General features: G+C 59.8%; 4 protein-coding genes across 18 annotated transcripts in view; 1 reads left to right on the top strand and 3 right to left on the bottom strand.

The window, feature by feature from the left end:
- Positions 1–176: 176 nt before the first annotated feature.
- TMEM141 (transmembrane protein 141) lies at positions 177–1,991 on the bottom strand. 3 transcript variants are annotated; one of them, XM_064727805.1, is made up of 5 exons: positions 1,776–1,991; positions 1,600–1,666; positions 1,402–1,485; positions 1,111–1,281; positions 177–484 (listed from the first exon to the last, which is right to left on the bottom strand). In XM_064727805.1, the coding sequence occupies exons 1-5, from the start codon at positions 1,920–1,922 to the stop codon at positions 405–407; spliced, it is 549 nt and encodes a 182-aa protein (XP_064583875.1). In that variant the 5' UTR covers positions 1,923–1,991; the 3' UTR covers positions 177–404. The 3 variants fall into 3 exon arrangements, with proteins under 3 accessions (XP_064583875.1, XP_064583876.1, XP_064583874.1); XM_064727806.1 differs by having other exon boundaries at positions 1,111–1,242; positions 1,776–1,987; XM_064727804.1 differs by having other exon boundaries at positions 1,111–1,284; positions 1,776–1,922.
- PAXX (PAXX non-homologous end joining factor) lies at positions 1,895–4,184 on the top strand. 9 transcript variants are annotated; one of them, XR_010442236.1, is made up of 7 exons: positions 1,895–1,981; positions 2,063–2,123; positions 2,255–2,289; positions 2,415–2,605; positions 3,022–3,136; positions 3,597–3,690; positions 3,803–4,184. XR_010442236.1 is itself a non-coding variant. In XM_064727797.1 (7 exons), exons 1-7 carry the CDS (start codon positions 1,896–1,898, stop codon positions 3,840–3,842), a joined length of 579 nt encoding a protein of 192 aa, XP_064583867.1. In that variant the 5' UTR covers position 1,895; the 3' UTR covers positions 3,843–4,184. The 9 variants fall into 9 exon arrangements, 7 of the variants coding, with proteins under 7 accessions (XP_064583867.1, XP_064583870.1, XP_064583871.1 ...); XM_064727797.1 differs by having other exon boundaries at positions 3,065–3,136; XR_010442235.1 differs by having other exon boundaries at positions 3,065–3,690; positions 3,803–3,856.
- A 279-nt stretch (positions 4,185–4,463) lies between these two features.
- Positions 4,464–7,957, bottom strand: CLIC3 (chloride intracellular channel 3). 2 transcript variants are annotated; one of them, XM_064727803.1, is made up of 6 exons: positions 7,775–7,953; positions 6,745–6,854; positions 6,269–6,394; positions 6,024–6,130; positions 5,547–5,722; positions 4,464–5,215 (listed from the first exon to the last, which is right to left on the bottom strand). In XM_064727803.1, exons 1-6 carry the CDS (start codon positions 7,808–7,810, stop codon positions 5,054–5,056), a joined length of 717 nt encoding a protein of 238 aa, XP_064583873.1. In that variant the 5' UTR covers positions 7,811–7,953; the 3' UTR covers positions 4,464–5,053. The 2 variants fall into 2 exon arrangements, with proteins under 2 accessions (XP_064583873.1, XP_064583872.1); XM_064727802.1 differs by lacking the exon at positions 6,745–6,854 and having other exon boundaries at positions 4,470–5,215; positions 7,775–7,957.
- Positions 7,958–8,230: 273 nt separating this feature from the next.
- Positions 8,231–16,399, bottom strand: part of ABCA2 (ATP binding cassette subfamily A member 2) — a 34,346-nt gene continuing 26,177 nt past the window's right edge. For all 4 annotated transcript variants that reach the window (XM_064727781.1, XM_064727783.1, XM_064727779.1 and 1 more), the window contains 15 exons: positions 16,117–16,291; positions 15,916–16,031; positions 15,317–15,464; positions 14,990–15,113; positions 14,029–14,161; positions 13,750–13,867; positions 13,452–13,630; positions 13,006–13,147; positions 12,533–12,667; positions 12,252–12,355; positions 11,891–11,983; positions 11,500–11,602; positions 11,227–11,364; positions 10,814–11,020; positions 8,231–10,594 (listed from right to left, as the gene is read on the bottom strand). In XM_064727781.1, coding sequence (XP_064583851.1) covers positions 10,559–10,594; positions 10,814–11,020; positions 11,227–11,364; positions 11,500–11,602; positions 11,891–11,983; positions 12,252–12,355; positions 12,533–12,667; positions 13,006–13,147; positions 13,452–13,630; positions 13,750–13,867; positions 14,029–14,161; positions 14,990–15,113; positions 15,317–15,464; positions 15,916–16,031; positions 16,117–16,291 — 1,951 coding nt within the window. In that variant the 3' untranslated portion in view covers positions 8,231–10,558. The remainder of the gene's footprint in view (positions 10,595–10,813; positions 11,021–11,226; positions 11,365–11,499; positions 11,603–11,890; positions 11,984–12,251; positions 12,356–12,532; positions 12,668–13,005; positions 13,148–13,451; positions 13,631–13,749; positions 13,868–14,028; positions 14,162–14,989; positions 15,114–15,316; positions 15,465–15,915; positions 16,032–16,116; positions 16,292–16,399) is intronic.

Raw genomic sequence — 16,399 nt, 5'->3', positions numbered from 1 at the left:
CACAACTTAGACCAGACCGGTCTGCACCTGCAGTCTCAGAGCAATCCAAGTACTGACTGTGGCTGCCATCACCACAGAGGGACCAGAGCTCTCTGCTCCAACATTCACTGCAGAGGTTGCCTCAGGTTGACATTCACCACCTGCTCTGCCCTTCACCTCATCCACAACAAGTGCACTCAGCTCTCAACTTTTATTGTACCCCAAGTGCAATGTGCAGAGGCCATGGGGCAGGCAGCAATCCCTGAGGTGCCTCCACCATGCTGTCTCTGGCAGGATCAAGTCCTCAGAGCTTTCCAGAAGTGTCACCAAGCCCACCACCCTCACAGGCAGCATGGGCAGTGTCAGGTTGGGCAGACAGGAAGGGGTGAAGTGGGACATGGGCACGGCAGGCTATGCTCTGCTGGCTACTCCACCACGTCACCGTACCTGTTCCTCCTCACCAGTGCTGCAGCGCCGTCCTTTTCTTCTGCACTAGGGAGGTTTTCTGCAACAAGAAAGTACAAGTTCCCTGGACCTCCAACTACCCTGGTGGGTTTGCCAAACGTGGGGAAAGAACCACAGAGCCTTGGTGAAGCACGTAAAGCCTCTTCAAGTTGGCCTAGCTTTGGAAGCTCAAGGTATGTATGGGAGAAATCAGCAAGCACCAATGAGAATTGTCCAGCAGTTGCTGTCTTGATGCCCTTCCAATTCTGCCCACCCTACTGGGCAGCAAATCCCTCCACACCTCAGTTGCTCTCTCCATCCCTTACCTTCTCCTTCCTCTTCCAGCAAATGAGCCATTTGTGCTGGCTTTTGTGAATACCCAAAGCAGGCACGGCAGAAGGCAGCAGCAAGTGCACCCAGCCCACATCACCAGCCCTGCTCAGGAACCCACTGTGCCAGGTGCACAGAGGGACAGGGGAGACATGAAACTAGGTAAGGAGCTCCACCTGCCATGGGTGCTCCTGCTCCCACCCCTTGGCTGCAGGGTGCCAGTGTGGGACTTATATAATGAGATTTTGGCAATGACACGGTCACCAGCTAAATTACAAGACAGCAAAGTAATTATTGCAGCAGGGAAGAACCAGGCACAACAAGCTCAGGCAAAGCAGTAGGAAGATATGACTGTACCTGCGGGTTGAGACAATCCACCAGTCACGGCAAACTCTTGTGGGGACTTGCCTGTCTCCAGATAAATCCAGAAGTTGGAGCATTTCTGCGTCTCAGCTCTGGTTACCACGTAGCTTCCGAGGGACCCTGCAGCTGGGGCAGCCGAGGTGCTCCTGGGAGTGCCAGCAGCACCTGCTGCCCCGAACCCTCCTGAGCCCTGGGGACCGGGGCACTGGGAGGTGGCTGGAGCCAGAGACGAGCCCCCATAACAGTGGCAAACACCACTCTGTACCGCTCGGGCTGGGTGCTTACCCGCAGCCAACAGCAGGCTCCACTGCAGGCTGTACGGCAGCTTCTGCCGCGCCATCTTCTGCACCGCAAAGGCGGCCCCGCTGCCTGCCGAGACCGAGGCCGGGGTTACCGGACACGGCCGGGACGGGATCCCCACTGCCCCCGCGGAGCGGCCAAGGACAGCCCGGGGGATGCCGGGGTGGCTGGACCGGCCCGTACCTGCCAAGAAGGTGCCGATGCCCTTCATGAAGGCGTGAGACTGGCAAGCCGCGTACTGCTGCAGCGCCTGCGGGGAGGCATCAGCGCGAAGGCCGGAGGCCCACCCGGCCCCCTCAGTCCCGACATCCCCACCCCCGCACCCCCAGGCCCCCCAGCCCGTTCCCCGCGGGGCGCACCGGGTGCCTGGCGGCCACATCGTCCTCCACCCGCCGCACGCCCAGGTTCACCATGGCGAGGTTGCCGGGCCCGGCCTGGGGCAGGACCCGCCCCTGCCACCCGCCCCTTCCGCCGCGGCCATGGCGGAACCGGCGGGGCCCTTTCATGTGCTCCGAACCGGGACAGGCCGGTTCCTCTGCTACTGCGGACCCGACGGTGCCGTCTAGTGAGAGCGGGGCGGGAGAAGGAGCAGGTGGGGGGCGGGCGGGGATCGAGCAGCCCTGGCCTGAGCTGCTTCCTCCTGCAGTGTGACCGACGCGATGGAGGTCTGGGCCGGGGAGCTCGGTGGCTGCCCGGCGCTCGGCTTTGTATGTACTGGGGGGAACAGGGGGAGGCGGGAGAACCCGGGGCTGAGACCGCGGTGCCGGAGGGGCAGGGAGGGATCTGCACCCAGGCTAGGCCGTGTTGGACGCACTCTCCTCCTCCTCTCCCTCTGCAGCGGTGCCCGCCGGAGGAGCACGGCGCGATGCTCAGGTGGGTGCCGCCGCCCTGGGACCTCCCTCGCTGCGGGCACCCTCTCCCCCGGGCTCCCCCCACCCTAGGCCCACCTCGCCCGGAGCCCCTCTCTCTCCTGCTCCCCTTACCCTCGCTCCCCGCAGGGCCGCCCTGGATCGCGGAACCGCCGCGCTGAGCCTGGGCCCGGGTTCGGCCACGCTGCGGCTGCCGGAGGAGCCGCAGTGCCCGGCCCTGGCCCTTGCCCAGCTGCCCGCCGCCGAGGCGCGCAGCCAGCTGCAGGCGCTGCTCTTCGGCATGGCCGGCTGCATCGAGAGCCTGGAGAGGCGCCTGGAAGGTGCGTGGTGGGTTTAGAAGAGGGGAGAGCTAGCAGCTCCTGCCACCTTCATGGGATCGTCACCCCTTCCTAAAGTGCCCGAGGTGCCCCAGTTCAGCCGCAGCAGGAGAGAGCTTCAGCCCAGGTGGTTTCTTCTCACCGGTCCCAGTAGATCTGGTAGAGCTGCTGCCCGTCACTTCCCTGTTGGGGCTAGGCCGGGAGGACACTGTGCTCTGTCTCTGTGTGGAAACACAGCCCTTGTTCTCATGGCCAGCACCACACTAGCATCCTGAATGTCAGGGTTGCCTTATAGATATTTTTGTCTGAGGGATCTGGAAAGATTTTGGAGCAGCAGCAGTCTGGATGGAAGTGCTGAGAGGAGAATGGGGCTCAGTTTGGCTGTGGAGGGAGGCTTGAATTGCTGCATGTGGAATTAGGGGACGTTGTCACGAGCTTCGCCTCTGGCTCCTGTCTCAGTAGCAGTGGAGACGTTAGCATCTTCCTGCAGCCCCGAGAAGAACGCTGCCCGGAGCCAGCAGCTCTTCCTGGCAGGTAGGCACTGCCAGGGGCACCTGCCCTGCTCCTGCAGTCTTTGGTCTTCTCCCTCCTGGAGGCTGCTGGTCCTGTATCCACGTGCTCTCCAGGACACTCTGAGTGCCCTCAGCTCTGGCTGCTGGCAGCCACCTGTTGTCCTGGTGCTCTTCCAGGCAGAGCAGGGCCAGGGCTTAGTGTGGTGGCTCTCAGGGTGTCTGGGATGCTCAGGTCAAAGGCTGGGCATTGCCAGCCTCAGAAGGAGGGCAGGCTTTCCTTTGCTTCCAGACTGGAGGCTGTGTGGATCCATGGCTCCTTTTGGGAGAGGAGGCCAAGTCTGGCCCTTTCTTGCCCTCTGTGGCTGCTGGTCCTGCCAGGCTGGGCTCCTGGAGGCTCCCCCCAACCGTGAAGGGACCGGCAGGGCAGCCAGAGCTCCTGAGTAACCTGTAATCTGTGTCCTGCCTGTTCCTCACCGAGGCAGACCCCAGCCCCAGGAAGAGTAAGGCTTCTGGCTCAGCTTTGCCAGGCAAAAGGAAGGTACCGGGGGAGTCTCTCATTAACCCTGGTTTCAAAAGGTCAGTGCTGGGGCTGTATGCTGCTCGCTGGGCACCCTGTGGGCTCTGCTCCAAAGTTATGGGACAGCAGGGCTTGGGACTTGTGACTGATGTTTCTTCCCTCTCCTTCCAGCAAGAAGGCACCATCTGGAGTGAATTTCGAGGACTCCTGATGGGTGCTGTCCTGTGTCCTGATGAAAGCCCTATGGACCCCTGTGTCTGAGCGAGGAGGTGTCCCTGTTGTTCTGGACCTGCTGAGCTCCTCAGCCCAGGGAGACAACAGAGGCAGCAGTACCTGGCAGCCAGCCCTCAGCTTTCCCCTTTGGGGGGAACAGATGGAGCAGAGGGGACACCAGCATGGTGGGTTTATCCCCTGCAACTCTTCCCTGCTGGCAGGGACCAGCTCCTGACTTCACTTACCACGAACTGGTGGAGTTTGGATGGAGCTTTGATACCATGGAATGGAAAGATCACCTGTGCTTTGCTTCTTGCCAGTAAAGGTGTTTTTAGCCAGCTGCTCTCTCTGAGTGCGTCTGTCCATTCTGCCTCTCCCTTTTCAGGAAGCCTTGGGCCTGTTTCAGCTGAACACAGATGTCTGAGCCTCAGAGAAGTTACCTTCCCTGCCAGCTTTTTGCAAGTCGGCTGACAGGTGTGTGGTTAGGACTTAGTCAGCCCCCCTGGAGAGCTGGGAGGATGGGCTCTGCCTTGCTGGGCACTGGCAGAGGATGAGGATGTCAGTACAAAGCCTTGTGAGGGAGAAGCTGCTGGGGTGGTCACTCCAGACTCACACTGGTCTTACTTGCAAAGCTTTTATTGATTTCCAGGAACTCTGAAGCTTAACTTGTGCTTTCCCTGCTTCACAACCCCCAAGTCTGTTGAGAGCTTCCTAATAGTGGAACTGGGGGGGGGAACTGACCTGTGTCCATTACCTGTGCTATCCCCCTCCAGCTCCCTTCATAGGTCTCTAATCCTGTGCCAGGTCCTCTTACCTGGTGCAGGTGTGAGGGCACCCTGTGGTGCCTGCTGCCCAGGTGGGTGACACAGTCTGCCTGCCTGTGCAAGTGGCTGCAGGGCAGCTTGCTGTCCCCAACTCTGCCCCTGCCCTCAGCTGGGCACAGCTATGGCACCGATGGTGCCCATGGCCATGCCCGTTTGCCCTCATCCTGATGCTCGAGGGGCCACAGAGCTTGTCCTGGTTGTGAGGAAGGGTGGGTGGCACAAGAGGGGCTGAGTGCGCTGCAGATTGCTGCCAGCACCTGTGTGCCAGTGGAGGGAATTTGGGTGCAAGTGGCAGAGCTCTCCTGAGCCCTGCAGGCGGGGGCAGGGTGGGTGCTGACCTCCTGCCAGACCCCAGCCTTGGCACCCACCAGGGCACGTGCCCGGCTCACTGCGGTGCCCGGACCACGGAACGATAGGCCTGGATGATCTCCTGGCTATTGGGGCAGGTGTATTTGAACTCCTTGGTTTCACTGGCACTGTTGAGGTACCGCCACACGCCCCGCAAGTCCTTGGGGATCCCAAAGTGGCGGTAGTGCTGGCACACAACCTGTGGGTACAAACGGGGGAGACTTGCCTGACACTGTGCCAAGGATGCCTCTACCACCAGGGCAGGCACCAGCTGGGAAGGGTGGCAGGGAGCCAGGGACATTCATGGCACTGCGCAGTGGAGGGCCGGCACTGGGGATGCAGAGAGGAGTGGGATCTGTGGGAGGGCATGGTGCTGGGCCGGGCTCCCAGGGAGAGGAATGCTGGAGGGCACAGAACTGAGAGCAACTGGGAAAGGAGCAGGGGCTTGCTGTAGGTACCAAGAGGAAAGTGAGGGCATAGGGATGTCAGGGAAAGGAGAAGGGCATGGTGCTGGGATGCCCGTGGCTTACCTGAACAATGTTGAGCTTTGGCAGCAGGTTGCAGTCAGCCAGTGTGAGGTGGTCTCCATCAAGGAAATGGCGCTGGGAGACCCGGAGGTGGGGGTCCTGGGCCAGCTCGTGCTCCAGAGGGGCACTCAAGTACTCATCCAGCTTCAGCAAGGCCCGGAGCAGACTCCGCTGCAGCGCTGTAGGGAGGGTGACCAGGTCACAGTACAGCCCTGCTCTGCTGTGGCCTCCTGCCAGCCCAGCCCAGCCCAGCCCAGGTGTCCAGGCAGCACCTGTCAGCCTCTTCTCACCTGGCTCAGGGTGGCACCTACCTCTGCCCTCCCACAGAGGCCTGGCATAGCCCGTATAGAGAGGGCAGTGCCTGGACAGACGTGACTGTGGACTCGGTGGGGGGACTGGGAAAGCTCAGTGTGACCAGGGTAAGCTTTGGGGTGTGGCACCCGAGAGGTTGCATGGGGTGCTCCCCCACCCGCTCCTCACCCTCATCCTGGGCAGGTACCGGGTTCTTGATGAAGGCAGAGAATTTGTGGAAAATGTCATTCCCAGCCAGGCTTGACTCTGGGTACTGTGGGACCAGACTGGGGCACCTGTGGGGATATGGGCACAGCTGAGGCAGGTACCAGAGGCTGACAGGCTCATGTGCTGTCAGCCCCCTCATCCCTCAGCTTGTCCTGCCCTTCTCTAGGGGGGCCCTTCCTCCTCTCAAGCTGGCACCAGCCACTGACAGGGGGGGGCTCAGCTGGTCCTCCAGGAACTCCTCGATGGTGATGGTGTCAGTCTTGGGCTCGCCGTTGTAGAGGAGGACGGGCAGCTGGGCACCTGGAGCGAAGTCCTTCAGCACGTCCAGTGCCCTGTGGGAGATGGGTAAACCACTGATGCCTGGCATGTCCAGGGTTCTGCAGGGCACTGTGTGTGTGTGTGCTCATACTGCGCACATGTCCCGAGCAAAGGGAGTTCTGGTGGGCTGGTGCACAAGGTGGTGCCCTCAGGCCCCTCCTGCCTCAGTGTGTGGCCAAGGAAATACCTGCCAACCTCCCCCAAGCACCAGTGGTCACCTGGGGAGGTACAAAAAGCTCCATGCATCCCATAATGCCCCACCCTTCACATCCCTTCCCAGAGTGGTGGGGACCTACCAACCTCCCACCCTGCACATGATCCTGGCCCCAGGGCTGGCACCCCTTGGGAGAGGGCCACCACTCACCTCTTCACGTCCACAGTGGTGAGGGTGAAGGGCACCCCTTTGAGCAGCAGCACCATGAAGAGCCGCTGGCAGAAGGGGCAGTGTCCTACGCTCTCCCCGTCCTCACTTGCCTGTGGGCACAGAAGGAGAGCTCAGCTGCCCTTTTGCCCTGGCATGGTCTCAGTGGGGTCTGTCCCAGAGGGTACAGGGTGAAGATGATAGGGCACATGCCCCAGCCCAGCCTGGCAAGCTGTGCTGCTGTCCATGGCACCTGCCATGCATGGTAAGGTGCCAGCTCCTGGCCCCTGCCTGCTCGCTGAGCCTCAGTGCCACACCCCAGAGCAGCCACATGGCACAGCAAGTGCCGGCCCTGGCACCCTCTGGGGACAAGGACAGCTGGCCCTGGCACCCTCTGGGGACAAGGACATCCAGGCTGCAACAGCCTCACAGTGTCAGCAGGACAAGGACTTGAGAGCAGGTGTGGCAGCAGGGGTGGCAGTAGCAGAGGACAGTCCAGCAGCAGAGATGTGCCAGAGGAAGGTAACAGAGATACCGGTGGCCCCGTCAACCCCAGCCACAATCCCATGTGAATTCTGTCCTGGCCTGCACAGCCAGACAGACTGCCCTAGCCAGGTGGTTGCAGGGAAGGGCCTGGCAGGTGCAGGCAGATGCTGTGGTGCTGGCCTGCTGGGCCCTGTTTTCAGGGGGAACCTGGTCCAACCTCCCCAGGTTTAGCACCCACAGCCCCTGTGCCTCCAGGGCAGGAAGCGGCAAGCCGCCCTGGAAAAGAGCCCGAGCTGCCTGCTGCCTGTTCTGCTGCCTATCCCCCCCACCTGCCTGCTGTCCCCTTCCTGCCCCACTGTCTGTTGTCAGCCCCACTGCCTACCCAGTGCCTGACCCGCTGCCCACTATCTGCCCCCCTGCCTGCCCAGTGTCCACATCTGGGCACTGCAGTAGACAGGGGCAGCCCAGCCACCCCACCACAGCACTGCCAGAGTTGGTTGCCAGAGCTACCAGCGGCCTGGGGCACTGACCTGAGGACCCCCCTCACCTTGATGAAGAGCTGGATTTGGGGTTTTTCGGCCATGCTGCGCGGCGGCTGCTGCTGTACTGCTGTACTCCCAAGTGCCACAGCTGAAACCACGGCCCCTCCCAGCCCACATTCCTCCTCAGGGTGCACCCGCTCCCACCCACGCCTGGCCCCATGGCACAGACAGGACGCCCTGCTGTGGGGCCCTGCCACCGTGGCTGCTGCCAACCCCAGGCCGGTAATGCAGCTGGTGGCATTGCCAGCTGCTGCCACTCCTGCCTGTACCCCCAACCACCCCACAGTGCTTGAATGAGGACAAGCACTGGGCACAGACCTGTGTTGTGCCCCAGCACACGCTGCCCATAGCAGGATCCTGAACCCCCACCCTGGGCACTGCCACTCTCCTCCTCAGCCCAGGCCCTCCCAGGTACCCAGCCCTGCCATTCCCCCCATGCCCAACTACACAGCCTCAATGGATTCAGTTATTATTTTTTATTTAAAACGGTCATTATTTTCACATTTCATCTTCTTTTTGTTTGGTAGCAATATACAGGCAGCTCCAAGATGTCCCCACCCCCAGGGGCCCCACGCCCGCGGCTGAGCATGGCACTGGCGCCATGCCCACGGCTGGTGGCCAAGGACGTGGAGGGGGAGGCAAGGCTGGAAGCGGGGCCAAACTCAATCAAGTGAACAGTGCTAAGGCAGCAGCCACCCCTGCCCTGGGGTGCTACCTTCCTGCTCCACCCTTGGACTGACTCCAGCACAGCAACTGTGCCTGGGCAGGTCGGCCACTGTGGCCACCCAGGCTGTGTGGGCACCTCCACTGACCCTCAGAAGCCATGCAAATGATGGCATGGTGGCAGGGGGAAGACTGGGTGGACAGGGAAGACACTGTGACTGGGTGCCAGTGCTCTTCTGGAACCTGGAACAAAAGCGTAGTGTGGCAGGTATGGGGCAAGGATAAAGCCCAGAGCATAACAGCACTGCCCACTCTGGGGTGCTCCAGGGTGCCACCAAGGTGACAGCTGGGGACTCAGAGATGACACTATCCCCTCTCCCTGATGGCAAACGGCAAACTTTGAGCTGGCTTGTCCCCCAGCAGCCCCTGGGGAAGGCAGGGTGTGTCAAGCATAGGAGCAGGGGCACATTGGTGGGGGCTGCACCACTGTGCCCTCCAACCCATCCCAGATCCAGCCAGTTTCCCATATGCCATTTAGAAAAATGGTCTGAAAAATCTGAAAATAGAGCTTCTTCTCCCAGTTTTTCCCCTATCGAAAATACTGTATATTGTATCACAATCCATAGCAGGTGGTATATGGGCCTGATAGGACCAGGGGGCATGGGGACAGTTGAGGTCAGGCCCTGCTCCTGTGCCCAAGGGGGGCCAGAGCCAGCCTCTCTCCACCTCCCATAGCAACCAGCTGAGGTGCCTGGTGCTCCTCAGGGCCTCCAGCCAAGCCTGTGCCAGGAAGGCAGAAAGGGCATCGGAGCACAGGGCAGACAGACTATGGCTGCTCCCCAGGAAGGTGCATAGCCGCCCTGGGGGATTGCCAAAAACTGTGGCACCCAGCGGGGGGGCAGGTCAGCATCACAAGCCCACCTCTGGGCACAGCTGCAACTTGTTGAGAGCTGCAGGCGCCAGCCATGGTCCCTGTGGGTGACAAGGCAGCAGGACCCTCTGCAAAAAGGAGGAGCACTGCTGACTAAGGGGGTGCCCACTGCTGGCCAGTGACACTGCCAGCCCCACTACCAGCCCCACTGCCAGCCCCAGTCCATCCTTCTGTCCCCACCACCCCAGGCACCACTGCCAGGCTGCTGGCACCCACCGCGACTGTCCCGACCTCGTACCTTAAGGCCACTCCACCACCAGCTTCCAAAGTCAAGCTGGGGTGCTGCAACCCCTCTCCCAGTACCACCAGTGACCCAACAACAAGAACCTAGTGCAGCTGGTTCCCGTACAGGGCTGGACACTGAGGAACAAGTGTTAGGACAAAAGTGAAGTGGAAAGGGACACAGCAGAAAGGTGGCAGGGCGGCAGCAATGCCCTGTGATAGGGGAAGCAAGTGGTGAGGGCAGGCAGGAGGCAGGATCAGAGACTTGAGAGTGGGTGACATGACTAGGGGCAGAGGGGAGAAACAGCTGGTGCCAGCATGTGAAATACCCTGTGAAATACCCCTCTACGCTGCCACATGCCTCTGCAACAGCACTGTTGCCTGGGGACGAAGCCAGTGCCCAAGGCCAGGCAGGGCCAAGGCGAACAGACCCTAGGGTGGGCAGGATGTACCAGTGAGGCCAAGACTCCCGCTGGTGACAGAAATCAGTTATGGGTGAAGGACCAGAGCACCTGCCCAGTGGTGCCCAGGGCAGCATCAGCCAGGGGGATGTGGATGCAGCCATCCTTCTTCTAGCTCCATGGGGCCAGGCCTGGGGAGGTACCTACAGCCAAAGGTCCCCAGAGTGAGTGCAACAGGAGTGTCCAAAGGCACTGCTCACAGGCCTGTGTGTCTGCCCCAAAGTGAGTGGGGGCTGGCAGTGCTGGCAGCAAGCCATGTCCTTTCCTTCAGAGTCTCCATCCATGGCATGTTGAGGACTATGCCCCCAGCACCATGTGGTGATGCTGCTCCAGGGCTGAAGGGGGAAATAGCCACCCCAGTGGTGGCTTCCAAGGTCCATCCAGGCATTGCCGTACCCACTGTGTCCTCCCTGGCATGTGGCTCCAGCTGTGGCAACTCCACTCCACGGGGCAAAGGGAGGGGAGAGGCCAAAAGGGTTTGGTGGCTTGACAACACAGCTGTCCCTGGGGTCTCAGCACAGCGTGTCCGTGTTGAAGGAGAGCTGAGCCTGGGCAGGGAGATAAGCAGGGCTCAGCGGCTGCCCACTTAGCCAGCATACCCAGGGCATCAGAGTCTGGCACAGGCAGCAGAGCAGGGAGCCCCCACCCCTCCCAGGCCCAGCCACTCCATTTTGTCACCTCTGTAGTGTCACAGCACTGAGTCCCAGGGCCTCTGACACAGACACAGGTGGGACCAGGAACACCCAGATCTGAGGACAACCTCTCACCCTCTCCTCCTCAAAGCTGATGAGGCCTTCGTCATCAGTCTCCAGGTCCTCCTGCTCCTCCACCACGAGGGCCCGCAGCTCAGTGGGGGCGGTGCGGGGGCGCAGCAGGCTCAGCACACGCTCCAGGGGTGACTGCAGGACACAGCTGGGGCTGGTCTCCTGCTGCTCCAGGTTGTCACTTTGCTTCTTGGCAAAATTCACAAACACCTGAGGAGAAAGGGGCAGGAGACTCAGGTACTTGCAAGCACCTCCATCCCATGCTTGCCAGGTCAGGACCCAGGACATCCTGCTGTGTGGTGGCCATCACCATACTCCCCATCTAGCTCCAACCCCTGCCCCAAAGGCAAATCCTGCCTGGCACGTTGGCACTCCCGGAAGAGAAGCATCCAGCTGCCCATGCTGTCCCGTCTTACATTGTCCAGTGTGGTTTGGCTGACAGAGTAGTCTTCAATGCCCAGCACATCTACCACCTGCTCCATCTTGCTGAAGACCTGTGCCAGTGAGATCTGGTCTGACTTCAGCTGGTACTGGGCCTTGGTGTGATGACGCTCCTGGGAGGTGATCACAGAGAGGACACTGAGCCCTCACTCCCTGACTCCCTCCCATCACCTGATGGAGGATGAAGGCTGCTTCTGCCCTGAAGTGGGGGCTGGCAGGGGACAGCATGGCCACCATGGGCAGCTCACCTTGAGGACAGCCTCAGGGAAGTTACGGTTGAAGAACCTCACCACCTCCTTGACATTGAGGCTGGACTTGGTGCGCACTGTGATCATGTAGCCATCACCAAACCTGCACAGGAACAAGGCACCGAATGAGGACCTGTCCTCTCATCTGCTCCCCCATGACCCTATGGAAGGGGACCATGCTCTCAGCCACTACTGGACACCAGGTCAGTGGCTGGGCACTTCAGTGACCCTATTCCTGCCCACCTCTAAAGCAGCACCCACAGAGAGGGCTGGTATCTTGTCACAGATGCCACACTGTCACCCAACGATGGGGATCCAGCCCCCTCCTGCCCAGTGGAACACAGGCTGCTGGGCCCCATGCAGGCATTCTGAGCTCTTGCAAGGCTCTTACCTGTTCTTCAGGTGCTGAATACTGCCAAGACACTTGAGCCGCCCGTTCACCATGATGGCCAGGCGGGTGCAGAGGGCCTCGCACTCCTCCATGCTGAGGTGACAAGGGAGGGTTCAGAGGAGGGCATTGGAAAACAGTGTCAGGGCTGTGGTGGGGGTAGGTGGAGAGCTGGGCCTCCCAGGCCATCACCCAAGTGCAGTGGCCCCACCACCAGGGATGAGAGAAGGCAACAGAGGGTGTGTCCCAGGCTCCCCTTGCTCCTCATGCGAGAGACTGGGGAGCCAAATGCTGGGGAGCCCTCTCCCTCCCACACAGCACCCCAGGTGCTTGGAGGCATCATGAGCACAAAACCCCTCTGGACCTGTGAGACGTGAGCACCACGGAGCGACCCGTTTTGATGACATCCAGGATGAGGTTCCAGAGGAAGCGCCGTGCCTTAGGGTCCATCCCTGTGGTTGGCTCATCCTGGGGGATAGACAGCACCCTCAGACATGTGAGCCTTGGGACGGACCCTGCCACTCCCTTCCTGTCCTGAGTCCAGCTCAGGCCACCATCCCACACTCCAGGAGATGCATGGTGTGTGGTGAAGCAGGGGGTTGGGCACCTCCCACCTGGAGTAATTTTTCTACCCTCAGAGCGCACCAAGAAGATGAAGGCTGGATATCCAATAAGCGCAATGGCTGTGGATAGCTTCCTCTTGTTGCCCCCACTGTAGGTGCTGGCAGGCTTGTCTGCATACTTGGTCAACTCCAGCTTCTTCAGTGCCCACTTGACCACCTGCAAGGCATGGGGGACTGCTGTCATCCTGCCAAGGCCACAGGACTGGCAGAAGAGGCAGGGGTTGGGCTCCCTGGCACATCAGCTGCTGAGGGGACTACTAGCCAAGTGCCAATCAGGGAAGCCCCATGGCAGCCCCTGGCACAGCCATGAGCACTGGTGGGGCCCTGCAAGTGCATGTGCCTGGCCCTGGCAGCCCACGTGGGCACACTGCTAGGGTGGCATTGCCATGAGAGCAGCAGCACTGGCTCAGGCTGCCACTGCTGTCCAGTGAGATGCCATCCCTGTGGCATAGCACCAGCCCTCAGATGCTGCCAACCGCTTGCCCAGAGCCTTACCCGCTCCTCATCCTTCCAGGGGATGCCACGCAGGCGGGTGTAGAGCTCCAGGTGCTCCTGGGCTGTCAGCTCATCAAAGAGCGCGTCGAACTGGGGGCAGTAGCCCAAGCTCTGCTGGACCTGCAGGAGCTCCCTCAGGATGCTGTGGGAGAGGATTGAGCATTTGTGGGAAGAGAGAATTCTTCTTGTGAGGACTGCTGCTGAGCCCCCTTTCACATGCCTTTACACTGGAGCATCTTCCCCCAAGTAAAACCCCACTGGGCAGCCTCAGCACAGGGCCACGGTCTCTTGACCCACATCCCAGGCAGATGATCATCCAGGAGAACACAAAGTTGCCGAGTCCCACTGGGACACACAAGCTCACTCATGCTGCTTTATCCTGGGAGCTTTCCAAGCAGACCCCATCCCATCCCCAGGAAAGCAGGCAGCCCCCAGGCCCACTTTACCTGTGTCCGTTAATGAAGGCCTCTCCACCTGTGGTGCTCTCATCCCCTGTCAGCATCTTGAATGTTGTGGTCTTGCCTGCACCATTGACACCCAGCAACCCAAAGCACTCCCCAGGGCGCACACCCACACACAGCCGGTCCACAGCCAGGATGCGCCCAATCTTGCGGGACTTGTACACCTGGCAGGGAAGGGAATGGGGACTCAGCACACGAGAAGCCATCTGGACCCACTGTCCCACCCACATCCCTGGGATGGGCTGGTGCCTGGAATCTCCTTGCAGCCTCATGCAGCCCCCACCTTCGTGAGGTTCTCAATCTTTAGCATGTCATTGTCGGCGTCACCACGCAGGACCCGGTGCCTCTCATTGGCCACATCAATGTCATCCTCAATAGGTTTGGTGGAGACGGGCAGGCGCCTGTGGGAGGGAGCAGAGGCAGAGGGGAATGTGGGACCAGGAGCTGCACCCCTGACAGGACCAGGCAGCTCCCACTCAACACTGCCAGAAAGGCAGCCTGAAGCTCAAGGGTCCCAACGGCAAATCTTTACCCCAACATCCCTGCCTTGTGCCACACTCACTGGGGCTTCCGGAAGAAATTGTACTGGCACATGATGGTGATGAAGAAGCCAACAAAGCCTTCAATTGTCATGGCAACAAGCCCCCGTGTCACGATGTCCCATTCGAAGGGTGATTTCATTTTATCAAACTGCCCTGAATAGGAGGAAGAGCATAGAGCAGCTGGGGACACCTTCCCATGGAGACAGCTTGGTTGTCCCTCCTGAGTTGACCTATGACAATGACACCGCTCCCATGCTCACCCACCACAGCTGCCTGGGCTGATCATAACACAATGCCCTCTCAGAGCATGGGTGCTGTGGAAATCATCTTGCAGGTTTTCAACCTCATTGGGATGAATCAACCCAGCTGAGAGTGGAATCAGAGGGATTTGTCAAACCCTGACCCAAAACTGTCCCTCACAATGCCAGCAGCACCCGGATTACGTACAGAAGCTGCTCAAAAAACAGAGAGCAGGGGAGCTTCTGAGGCCAGGATGAAGCTGTAAGTGGCAAAAGGCTTATGTTGGTTGGGCAGTGCAGACCCAAAGAAACCCTGTCTACAAGGAGAATCCCTGCAGCCTCCATCCCTCCTGTCACAGCACAGACCCACCATGACCCACCACAGCTACACTATGCTGCCAATGAGATCCACCACAGCCTTGCCATGGCCCACCACAGGCAGTGTGCAGCAGCAGCAGAACCACACACCTCTGTCAGGGCTCACACCATCTTCTCCCCATGGGGCTGCTATTTGGGATGGCCCAAGGAACCACTTTCAGAAATGCTGGCACCATGCCACAGCTGAGCCTCAGCTGTGTCTTCTTCTGTGCCCCATCTAATCCACCCCCTTGGCTTTTTGCTCCAGGTTGCTCTGGGCCTTGGGACACCCCCATGGGGCAGGCAGAGGGGATATGCCAGCATCAGGGTCCCCTCCAGCTCCACATGCCCTGGCACAAGGGAAGGAGAGAATAAGAGGCCATACCAATCTTGGCATAGTACTCATTGATGTATTCATTGTAGGCCATCTCCATCAGGCCATGGCCCAGGTTGTAGTTAGGGAACACGAGGAAGCAGCTCTTCAGGTAGCTGTTCACCAACTTCAGGTCCTGTGGGGACAGCAGAGAGAACACAACCATCCACCAACCCCAAGTGAGTGGTAGGAGCAGGATCCCCAAGATCCAGCCCAGTCGGGTCTCATGGCTGATCCTGCTGGAAACAGAAACCTCCTGAGGTCCCTCCTGGCCTGAGCTGCCTCACAGACAGAATGGCAGCATCTCCCTTCCTGGTGGCAGAGCTGTGAATGCCGTACCTTGTCATGCTCAAAGAGCTGCAGCAGAAACGTGGCGACAGTGGCTGTGATGCCAATGAAGAGATTGATGACGATGAGGAAGACGTAAGCAGAGCTGGGAACCTCAAACCAGAAGGAGGCTGGGTACATGATGGGGGTGATGGACCAGCTGGGGAGGTGAGAAGAAGCAGCACATGTCAGTATGGCAGCAGAGGGGCCCCCAGCCTTGGCACTGCCCATCTCCATCCTGCTGCTCCCAGGCTCTCCCACGCCAGCCCTCACAGCCACTGCACTTCAACCAGCTATGGGGGCTGCAGAAAATCACAGAATGGTTTGGATTGGAAAGGACCTTTCAAAGACATCTAATCCAGTCCCTGGCCACAGGCAGGGACACCTTCCACTAGTGCTCCAAGCTGTCCAACCTGGCCTTGAACACTTCCATGAATGGGGCAGCCATAGCTTCTCTGGGCAATCTGTGCCAAGGCCTCACTGATCCCATCATGAAAAATTTCTTCTTCATATCTGGTCTAAATGGCTATCTTTTAGTTTAAAACCACCACCCCATAAGACTCTGGAGGCATCCCTGGTGCCTCCTGACTACCGCCCTCTGAGCAACATACCCATAGAGCAGGAAGAGGGACAGAACAGCAGGGAAGTTGGTGGGAGAGGTATATGCTGGGAGGTCAAACACGAACAGGATGATGATGCAGCACGTGGCTGGCACCAGGTAGTTTAGCTGGAGAAGACAGAAACATCTGTGACTGCCCACTCCCTGGCACAGCCCCGGAGGCCAGGCCAGTGGGGCCACGTGTCCCACTTACCATGTCCCACATGTAGTTGGCCAACCAGTAGATGACAGGGTCACAGCCACTCACAAACTGCAGGTGTTTGGCCTTGGTGGCCTTTTCGGCCACCAGGAATACCACAAAGCTGGCTGGGACGAAGGACATGGCCACAATGATGAAGATAGCAATCACCACATCTGTGCCTTGCAGGCTGGATGGGGAGCAAGGAGAATATGGAATCCATCACTCTCAGTTGCCTGGGAAGGGCCACCCACCCTGGTGTGGGACAGTCACTGTGCACAGATCAGGGCATGGCACA

The sequence above is a fragment of the Zonotrichia leucophrys genome, chromosome 17, assembly GCF_028769735.1.
Source record: "Zonotrichia leucophrys gambelii isolate GWCS_2022_RI chromosome 17, RI_Zleu_2.0, whole genome shotgun sequence".
Lineage (NCBI taxonomy): Eukaryota > Metazoa > Chordata > Aves > Passeriformes > Passerellidae > Zonotrichia > Zonotrichia leucophrys.
The sequence above is the reverse complement of the archived record's forward strand: the minus strand, read 5'-3'. Positions and strand labels throughout refer to the sequence as shown.